This window comes from Aspergillus novofumigatus (genome assembly GCF_002847465.1).
Source record: "Aspergillus novofumigatus IBT 16806 chromosome Unknown P174scaffold_46, whole genome shotgun sequence".
Taxonomy (NCBI): Eukaryota; Fungi; Ascomycota; class Eurotiomycetes; order Eurotiales; family Aspergillaceae; genus Aspergillus; species Aspergillus novofumigatus.
This window is the reverse complement of record NW_020194319.1, coordinates 995-10,971: the sequence shown is the minus strand read 5'-3', so window position 1 is coordinate 10,971 and position 9,977 is coordinate 995. Positions and strand designations below refer to the sequence as shown.

The 9,977-nt window shown below is 49.3% G+C and overlaps 4 protein-coding genes across 4 annotated transcripts; 3 read left to right on the top strand and 1 right to left on the bottom strand.

Annotated features, from left to right (window-relative positions):
• Positions 1–868: 868 nt before the first annotated feature.
• P174DRAFT_446594 (DJ-1/PfpI family protein) lies at positions 869–1,805 on the top strand. The gene is made up of 2 exons (XM_024828606.1): positions 869–1,379; positions 1,469–1,805. Exons 1-2 carry the CDS (start codon positions 891–893, stop codon positions 1,544–1,546), a joined length of 567 nt encoding a protein of 188 aa, XP_024676788.1. The 5' UTR covers positions 869–890; the 3' UTR covers positions 1,547–1,805.
• Positions 1,806–2,738: 933 nt separating this feature from the next.
• P174DRAFT_487582 (uncharacterized protein) lies at positions 2,739–3,135 on the bottom strand (the record flags this gene model as incomplete). Its single annotated transcript, XM_024830784.1, has 1 exon — positions 2,739–3,135. The coding sequence occupies one exon, from the start codon at positions 3,133–3,135 to the stop codon at positions 2,746–2,748; it is 390 nt and encodes a 129-aa protein (XP_024676787.1). The 3' UTR covers positions 2,739–2,745.
• Positions 3,136–4,411: 1,276 nt separating this feature from the next.
• Positions 4,412–5,713, top strand: P174DRAFT_516636 (uncharacterized protein). Its single transcript, XM_024832365.1, has one exon. It carries the CDS (start codon positions 4,646–4,648, stop codon positions 5,447–5,449), a length of 804 nt encoding a protein of 267 aa, XP_024676786.1. The 5' UTR covers positions 4,412–4,645; the 3' UTR covers positions 5,450–5,713.
• A 194-nt stretch (positions 5,714–5,907) lies between these two features.
• On the top strand, positions 5,908–8,550 carry P174DRAFT_508267 (MDR family MFS transporter; the record flags this gene model as incomplete). The annotated part of the gene is made up of 6 exons (XM_024831441.1): positions 5,908–6,131; positions 6,180–6,242; positions 6,347–6,477; positions 6,525–7,869; positions 7,900–8,260; positions 8,314–8,550. Exons 1-6 carry the CDS (start codon positions 6,055–6,057, stop codon positions 8,548–8,550), a joined length of 2,214 nt encoding a protein of 737 aa, XP_024676785.1. The 5' UTR covers positions 5,908–6,054.
• Between the last annotated feature and the right edge of the window lie 1,427 nt (positions 8,551–9,977).

Here is a 9,977-nt window from a genome sequence, read left to right as displayed (position 1 = left end):
CTTCACACGAGGCTTTAGGAAGCATTAAATAACGAATATTAGTAGAATATGACCATTTTAGAACACAGTACCCCCGATGACATACTCCAGTTCCCCGTACAGAACAATAGTTCCATTTAACGCCCTCTTTGCTGCTGAGAGACTGTTTCTGAGGTTATACAGTATACTTTAGGACACAACATGAGATTGATATACTCCTCGTGGCGATTGCCATTGATTCTCAATTCTCTCGCCATTTTGATGTGGATGCACTGGTAGCTCTGAGCTGGAGCTGTTTTATCCGCAGCCAGAGTGGTTCTCAGATACGAGTACGAGTTGCAGCCTAATTCGGCTTCGAATAACGCCGAAGTCTCCACTTTTGAATAGAAGTCTTCTTAGTGCTTCCCTGTCAGCCGCTTGTCACAATCTACTCTACATTATTTTGGGCCTTACAACTGTCGACGAGCACAGAGCCTTTTTCCCATGAGTTGCTGTTCTTAGCAAACCACAAGCGTGTCAGTGGAAAGAGAAAATTCCTTTCACACTTGAGCGAGTATCTGGGGTTCAGCTACAGACAGCAAAAGGCTCTGAAACTCCGTCAGATCACGCGTATATATCCTAGCCTAACTGCTTGGGGCAGTAAATACCGCCAAGGAGTTGTGGGGAACCTTGTCTCACAAAGTAGTCAAGCAGGGATAACAATGCTGTAGATTGGACACATCTTGATGGTCCAGACGATGACCCAATGGCCTATGCCGAATCTGTCCGAGACCAAGTTAAGCTGTAAGTCATCTGCGCGTGGTTGATGGACAGCGCAGTTTTAGTGTTATAAATGCGGCCGACTACCACCCTGTCGACTGCATGCTGATTGATGATTCCCTATCGAATAAAAAAGACTAAGCCCATTCAAAATGCCACCCATTCGTTTCGGAATCTTAATGGTTCCTTACCAAACCCTCGACGTCGCCGGGCCAGTGGACATCCTCTCCTCATGCTCGCGACCGTACCTCGAAGTCATGGAACGGGACGGTCTGGTCTCCAAGAACACTGCAGCTGCCGGCCTTGATATTGAATTTTACTACGTTGGTAATGAGCTGAAGCCCGTCCAACATACCGGCAGCCTTCAGGCACTACCGACAACCACCTGCGACACATGTCCACCTCTTGACTATCTATTAATCGGTGGACCGTCGCCGGGCTACCGCCTTCCGGAGTGTTTTGAATCATTCATTCGACGTCGATCCCAGGAGGTCAAGGCAATTTTCACAACCTGCACAGGCGCTCTGCTGCTGGCCCAAACGGGGATACTTGATGGCCGTGATGCCACTGTCAACCACGTGCTTCTGCCACAAGCCCGGCTACTGTACCCGAAAGTCCATTGGAATGACTCCCAACTGTGGGTCACAGACGGATGCTTCTGGACTGCCTCTGGGGCATGCGGGGGATGGATATGTTTGCGCACTGGGTAATGGAAAATTGCCATCCTCAGGTTGTCAAGGCCAGCTTCATGATACTGGACTATACACCCAGAGACATCCACAGGCAGCATTTGACTACAATTCAGTGAAGCAAGAGGCATCCTTTCTCTTGTGTAGTTATCAGGGAACTGCGATCCATGGGGTGATGCTTTCCCCTGTACCCCAGACAATCTGGGTGTACAACCAGTATTTCAACTCTTCTCTTTTCTTCGTGCCGCTCCTTGCTGCTCTGGTGTTTAAACATAAACATACGACAGATTGGTGATATGACCATATTGTGATTTCTGTGGCAAACGTCTGTTCCTTCAAATGGGAGTAATGTCTTGAGAAATAGAGTGTCAATCAACACAGAACTGCAGTGAATAGCTGCTCTCAAGTCGCTCTATAAACGTAATCAGTCTCGCATAGGATCGGATCGATTGGAAACTAATCTGGCGTATAACAGAGGAGTATGACAATTGATCTTCCTCCAGATTACGACAACGATGAGCCGGGTGAGTAGGAGGGTCAGCCAGACAGTCTAGTGGGGGCTTAATCGTACATTGAGCAACCCAGTGTGCATCGTATGAAAAGAATAGGCAGGGGGTCTTTAACTTTGATGAAACTGGTTGGACGGGACACTAACTAGGTGACCATTTCAACGCAGGAGTCAGGTTGTTGGATCATAAATATCCCTTCAGAGCAAGAAGAAAATGCAGAACGCTCTCAGTGGGCGCCCCTCGGCCTGCAGAGACTCTCTCAAACCTGGACAACAGAGAAATCAATGTCCTTATAGCAATAGATTAATTGAGTACTAATATTCGACCTTACCGACCACGCCCAGTGTATTTGGGGCTGCATTTCCTACCAGTTACGGTACATCATTAGTAGCATTGTATGGTGTAGTCATTGTTGGGGAGGAGGAAGTGTGGGGCGCGGGGGGAGAGGAGAGAATGCAATCTCATAAAACTAAAATAGCTATATTAAAAGATTAAAATAGAAGCTCTTTACTCTCAGGTATGTAGCAGCCTAGCAGGACTGCAGGACTTCTAGAAACAGAGATAGAGTTATAGTAAATTAGTAATCCCTCGTATAGAGTTGTGCTCGGTCTAAGTTTAGACGAGTTCAACCCTGGTTAGCACTAAAGTGACTAAACTAGTATGATTTCAGGTTAGGCTTTAGAAATTAGATCTAAATTAGATCTATTCTAACTTAGTATGAGTTTCACGACAAAAACCTACTACGTGCTACGCCTAGGTAGGCCTAGCTAGGCCCCCTACTGACTAGCAATGATTAGATTTAGTTTAGTTTAGGTAAATGGATAAAACTCCCAATTACATCGCAGATTAGCCCCGCCAATGATGCCATCTGCATGCAGCCGGGCTGTCATGGAGAGTACAACAGTAAAGGTGCCCGGACCACTACCGCTGGGGGCCCAGTAGAGGTTAGAATTCTGCTCTGGCAGATGTCTCCCGTCCATGGTGACCACTTCCCACTCCAGCACGTTATCGGACCCCGTTCCGTGGCTGTTGGAGAGGATCGAGTGGCCTCCACCCAGGCCGAATCCGCCTTGCGATAGCCACAATGTGACAGACGCCGCCAACAAAGCCCTGTCCGTCGTGTTGGCCGTAGATCGCCTCAAACCCTGAACGCCGGCCCGAGCTTTGGATGGCTGGCCGTTGTAGTTAGGAGGACTCATAAGTGTAGATGAACTGGGTCGAGCCCAGGTTACGTGTCACAGGGACAGTCCACCTTTTCCCGTCGACATGGCCGCGTAATCATGGCCAGTATTTTGATGACCAGCCGGATGTTTTGCTCCCTCGAAACATGATCCTCCCGTGACGTCCTCGGCTGACCTCACATCGATCAAGTAGCTGGCGGAGGTTGCCCAGTTCACAGGCTGAGGCCTGGGATTGAAATGGATCAAGGTGTAGTTCTTTAAAGTACATGCTTGAAGGCCTCGGAGTTGTCTGTCGATGCTTGGCTGAATCCCAATGAAGCTTCCGCATCAAGCTGTGGACCCCGTCCAAAACTGAGGACCATTGTCACCAGTCTTCAACAGTGCGTCTGCAAGGCAGACCTCCACCGGTCTGGGAATTGCGTGACATTCTTGATGTCGCTTTTGGTATGGACAAATGATTTTGTCAGGCAGGGCCGTCATACAGAATCTGCAGGAGATTGCGTCTTTCCAGGGGAAAGAAGCCAATACCATTGAACTTATAAGTTAGATTTGGGTGCATAACGTACACAACTTTAAAAATTGACGTACTTCTTCTCAGCATGGGTGTACAGTAGATTATCTTGTATCACCGGCCATCCGGCCCCGGTCCAAAAAATGGTTCACTGGCACTGGTCACATTGGAAGCCTTTTGAGGGGGATGAGCTGAGTTGATGGGGACCCGTAGGCACGTGCGTACATGGAGATTGCCATTGCCATTGCAGCGCAACCTCAGCATGCTTTCGAGCACAACATGATTAATTTGTCCGAACCGCTGGAGGCAGTTGGAGGCTACCATCTGGCCACACCGGCCCAACACAATGATTAGGAATGGACGTTGAGTTGACAGTTGTATGATCTGAGTGACTCGGTGACTGTCAATCTATGAGCAAATACGTCAAGAGGAAGGTGTAGGCGTTTATGCAAGCGAACTGCTGGTGATAGTGAGGCCCGTCTTCCTGCTTTCTGCAAAGGGATGGGGTTCGGCCGATGGATGCCGCATTTTCAGTCCTGCAAGATCAAATAAGTTGCCATCAAGCTTCTTTAATTCTACCGAATAATGTAGTACAGCATACGATCTGGAGGTGATCACTGATACTAAAACGAGCTGATGTTTGCACCCCGTACGTGGAAATAGTGGCAATAGCTGACGATAGTTGTTACAGTTATAGGTGAGTCATATTCCTTTGTCCAATTTGTACAAAGAGTGTCAGGATGTATTTATAGCCCTTAGCCCATGCTTATAATGTAAGCAACCCCGGGGATGACGTGTCTCTTGCATTTCTCAATTCATCATCTCTGTCGCAGTTTGCATATCGCTCATTCAGTCAACAGTTAATGATCATCAATACCTCTTTTGGACCTAGACTTCGTTAATATATACAAGGGTGCAACGGGTGACGGCGCTGAATCTCCATTGAATGCGCTCGCAGTATCTTCAGATGCTCCAGATCCCGACCTATTTGCTTGCAACTCAATCCACACCGCCATCATGAACATCATCACTTTCATGCAAAACCGTCCTCGACTTACAGGTGTGGTCTCATTAGCTGCGGCCGGCAGCATCGTCGCCGCATACCTTGGCAAGCGACGCCTTGACCGGTCATACCCGAGAGTCTCCATCAAGGAACTTCCAAAGTCAAGTGCATGTCGCAACCTCGTGGAGAGCAGCGAAGCGGTCCCGAAGTCTGTATGGGGGATGGAAAAGTCAGCTCTGCTGGCCTCATGGTCTGGTGGCAACCAAACCCGCTGGGTCCCCTCCTTCGCAGCCCTTCAAGCGGATGTCCCCGTGTCCCTTCTCGCTGGGTACGGAGCATTTGACAGTGAACAGAGTAACACCGAGAAGGATGATGCGCATCATCTGATGCAGAATCTAGTTGCTGCCTTTCTTGATGCGCGGGCCGCCGGGCCGGAGGCGTGGTTTCTGGACAAAGAGGTGCCGCCACTGTCCTTTGCGCCAGGTAGTCTGTTATTCGGCGATCAAGGCAGCATGGGAGCCTTCATGCTTGGGACCTGGAGTACAAATCAGAAGTCTTCTATCCAGCCTCACGCTCTTGGTCCAGAAGCACCCGAGCCTTGCTCCGAGTTCCCGTCAAACAGGGACGCGATCCAAGATAGTCCCACCGACACAGCCGGAGCCGTGATGTACTGGAAATTTCCCGACGGGCTGGTCCGAACAGTGGACAAGGCAGCATCGTATGGTCTACCGTGGCGGTTCATGGATGGCGGATTCCAAGAATTCATTGTGGAAAGGGGTGTCAGATGGAATGGCCAGGGTGACATACATCAGTGTTGAATGCTCTAACCTCCACCCGGGCAGCCAGTCTACAAGGGATTTCAAGATGTTGCCATGGCTGGCTTATGAGCTTCACGTATTATATGCACAACTCCTCTGGCATAATACGGTGATGCAACTTCGTAACCGCACGAAAACTTGAGTTGATTTTCTACATTCACATTATGATAGAGAGTAGTAATAGAGATACCCCTCCGCTCATCTTCCCTACTGCTTATGTCCTATACCCGTGCATATCCAGACGCTTAGATATTGCTGATAATCCCTCGCTGACCATATCTTCCTGAATTCTCACTAGATACGGTAAATGACTTCGGGGTGATGTCAGCTTACCACTGTGGCTTATCCACGGGGAAAAGCGGACCGCTCTGCCCGCACTCAGCCGCTTGAGGACGACTCCGTTAAACAATAGGCAGAAGAAAGCATCGGAGGTGTATTTTCCGTTGATGAGACTTTGTCCCACATTCGGCGCAAGTTTTGGTTTTCCTCTTAGTGGATATAACTACCTTAAAGTAGCCGGTGATAGATGACAGTATGTGGCGCAATCATCCCAGACAAATCGCCCATTTGGACCTTTACTCAGCTAAGAACTATCACTAAGGAGCATGAGCTCCGATCCCTCGAAAACGGGTGGTCTAGCCGTTGAGAGCTTCCCAACCACGCAGCCAGCCATTGGATCAAGGTACGAGATAGTGGATGTCGTATCAGCGGTCGACTGATGCTTCTCTAGGCCGGACTCGCCGGTCAATTGCTCTGTGGGGACATCTACGCTGGCTAGACGCTCGTCGGTGTTGTAAGTTCCCCCCGATCGAGAATATCACACTGTAAAGGACACTCCTGACAACCTCAGCCTCTCTTCCGCGGTACTATCTCTGCATTTGCAAAAAATTATCATAGGTTGTTAATTGGGGGAAATTGTAATGTCCGCTTCTGGCATGACTCGCTGGCTTGTACTTTTTCAGCGTGCGCTGGCCCGGCAATGTCCGTCTTTGCAGACAAAGAAACCAGCCTAGGGGCCTCATTGGGCAGTAAGGATCGATTTATCCAGTCTCTCACACTCACTGGGTGATCTCAGATGAGACTCCTGTTTTGTTTGCCTCCGATATGCCCCGAGTTGTCCATGCTTATCGTAGTCTTTCTTCCCATCCAGTCCTTGTCTGGATCCAGTATGGGGTTAAAGAAGGGGTGGAATTATCAACAAGCCGCAATTCTGTATTACAGAGCTGTTTCGTTCTTTTAACTCCAATCGTCAGTCTCGCATGTTTTTCAATGACCGTACCCTACGACCCTCTGCCTACACCCGTCATGGCCGTCACAACCAGGATCATGGCTGAGAGCCTGTCTGAAGAACGCATACCGCAAGCCATTTCCAAAAAGCATGACGAGTCCATTGTGAATCCTCTCAATCCTCTTCCTCAGCGGCAACATCGTGGATGGCGTTTCTGGGCCGTTTTCCCAGGCCTCTGCTTTGCCATCCTTCTTGCTGCCCTGGACACCTCCGTTCTTGCCACTGCTCTCCCGACCATCGTGGACCAGCTGCACTCGGGCTCGCTTTATATATGGACAATCAACGCGTATTTTCTGGCTGTGGCTGCGGTCCAGCCTATCGCCGGCCAAGCGTCCGACATTTTCGGTCGGCGATACCCTATGATCATCTCCGTCGTCCTCTTTGCCCTGGGAAGCGGGCTCTGTGGCGGAGCGAGCACCACTGAAATGCTCATTGCCGCGAGAATCGTGCAGGGACTTGGAGGCGGGGGAATCTTTGTGATGGTCGATATCATCGCGGCTGATTTGGTAGCCCTTCGGGAGAGACAGAAGTTAATGAGTATCATCATGGGCACCTTTGCCCTGGGGACGTTTATCGGACCTGTCCTGGGAGGCGCCATCGTCACCAAAACGACCTGGCGGTGGGTCTTCTACATCAACCTCCCTGTAGCGGGAATTGCCCTGGTCTTAGTGGCTCTGTTTCTGAGGGTCAAATGGAACCGAGAGGGCACTCTCAAGGACCGACTTGCTCGCGTGGATTTCTCCGGGAATATGATCCTCTCTGCGGCGATTGTAGCCATCCTGATTGCCCTTACCCGGGGAGGAACCACGTATACTTGGAGCTCGTGGCACATCCTCGTCCCGCTCCTAGTCGGCGCTCTCGGCCTGGTTCTATTCGGCCTGCATCAGGAATATATCGCGCGCGAGCCGACGATGCCGCGTCGCGTGTACAGCAACACCACTTCTCTGGTGGCCTACATTCTCACTTTCCTGCACGGGATCATCATGTCCTGGCTCTCGTTCTTCCTACCGGTTTACTTCCAGGTGATGCTGCGGGCCAGCCCCATGAGGTCCGGGGTGGATATTCTCGCCATCGTGATCCCTCTCATGCCAGCTGGCATCGCGGGTGGCCTCATGGTGGCCATCACCGGCCGGTAAAAGCTCACTATCATTCTCGGCTACAGTCTGATTGCCGTCGGGGTTGGTCTCCTGACCCTCCTGACTGACAAGTCGAGTACGGCGACATGGGTCATCTTCCAAATCATCACAGGAATCGGCGGCGGGCTGTCGCTCACCTCCACGCTGCCTGCTGTACAGGCTCCGCTGCCAGAGAAGGACGTCGCCATCGCCACCACCAGCTGGGCATTCGTGCGAAGTTTTGGCGCCATCTGGGGCGCCGCCATCCCCGCCGCCGTGTTCAACTCCAAGTTCGACAGACAGCTGTCTCACATCAGCGACCAGGCCACCCGCGCACTCCTGGCTCGTGGTGGGGCATATGAACATGCCACCAAGGTCTTCATTGAGACCTTTGACAATAATCCAACCGTGCAGCGTAAATCCTGGATGTCTATCAGTCATGCTTGAAGCTCGTTTGGCAGGTCTTGCTGGCGTTCGCCCTCGCGGCGTTTCCCCTTGCAGTGTGGATCCCGCAAGTGGAGTTGCGGAAGGAATTGGTGACGGAGTTTGGACTGGACGAGAAATATGACGAAAAGAAGAGACGTGAAGCCATTGAGCAAGAGACAGGAGTAGAGCTGTCGAATCGAAGCCTCACAGGGGCGACTAGTCGTAATTCAATCAAGGGCAAGGCACTAGGCGATATGATACATATTCCATGATAAATGTACTTGGATGACTAAATATTTACTTCTCTCTTTTTAGCAAGGCCCGAAAGTTGTTTTTCAATCTTAAACAAATAGGAATCCTAAAATATCTGTAATTTAATCCTGCCTTTGTGATAAAGAGCAAAATGGAAAATAAAAATGCTGTTTATCGAGACTCATAGTGTCATTATCTCTTCTTTAAAGAATCTCTCATTTATTTCTAATAGAAGTGTTCTAAAGGGTTACGGCTAATGTTGGTGCTGAAGTATATGTCATCATCTAATCCTATAGATCAACAAAAATGTGTTTGATATCAATAAATTGTATCTTGTGTCACATTTATCGCAAATGGAAGTTTACATGATTCTTCATAATGCACATACAAGAACAACATCACTATTACTATTCGTAGGCCTACGCGCATTAAACCCGTCAATAATCATAGATTAGAGCTGAAGAGTTTTAGCATTGTCAGAATCTATCATCTCCAATTTTCTGATACCTCACCCTACGAACCACCACAGATCTGTTAATTCTCTCCACAAGAAAGTCATATAACCTTTCCTACTCTAGCTATTAGGATGAAGTCTGTTTGGCAGAGGGTTGGATACTTCTTCTGGTTTACTTTCCTTTGGAGACATGTTCCAGTTGGACTCCAACGTTACGATGGCATAGTCGCAGCGAGAACAGCACATGCATTGTTCACGAATAGAGAAGGGCATGTGATGCTTGAGCCATGGATGTAATATCCATTTGACAAATACTTTGCACCTTAACAGAGGCAAAAACATGCATGGTACATATCCCAAAACTATCAACGCTTAATTACTTCATAATTGTAGACCTTCTCTTGTTATATAACTTCTATTATGTCTACTGTTTTCATACATGTTAGCACCAGCCAATTAGCTGAGGCTAACTGAGCACAAACATACGCATTCATATCACACAATTTCTTTCTTGTTCCCAGATCCCACTTCTTCCATGATGAGTGCACTGAGACTGTGGGGCTGGCAGCTCGCGGGGCACCAGTAATGTCGTACGGTCCGTCCCGGCCGAAGCACTACTGCAACCGGCACAGAATATGGTTACGAGATCCTGCGTCCGACTGCTTCCTTCAAGGCGGCGGTACGATCGCTCCGACGTCAAAGATGTCTCAGACGTCAAATAAGACTCCTGGTCTGGATCCTAGCAACTACCAAGTATTTTGAGCATTTACGTGTCTGTCTTCCACAGTCTGACTGTCTGATTGATATGCCAAGGCCGCGCCGCATTCCAATGTCTGTGGGTGTATAACTAGTTTTCCGTCTTTTTCTGGCTCTCTAAATGCTGTTCCTCAGGTCCCCAGATATGCACTGTTTCATAGGGTCATTGATATCCAGAGAGCTCTAGACAGGTCTTTGTGGTCTCCGCATGCGGATGCTTCTTAGGTTGAAGAAAAT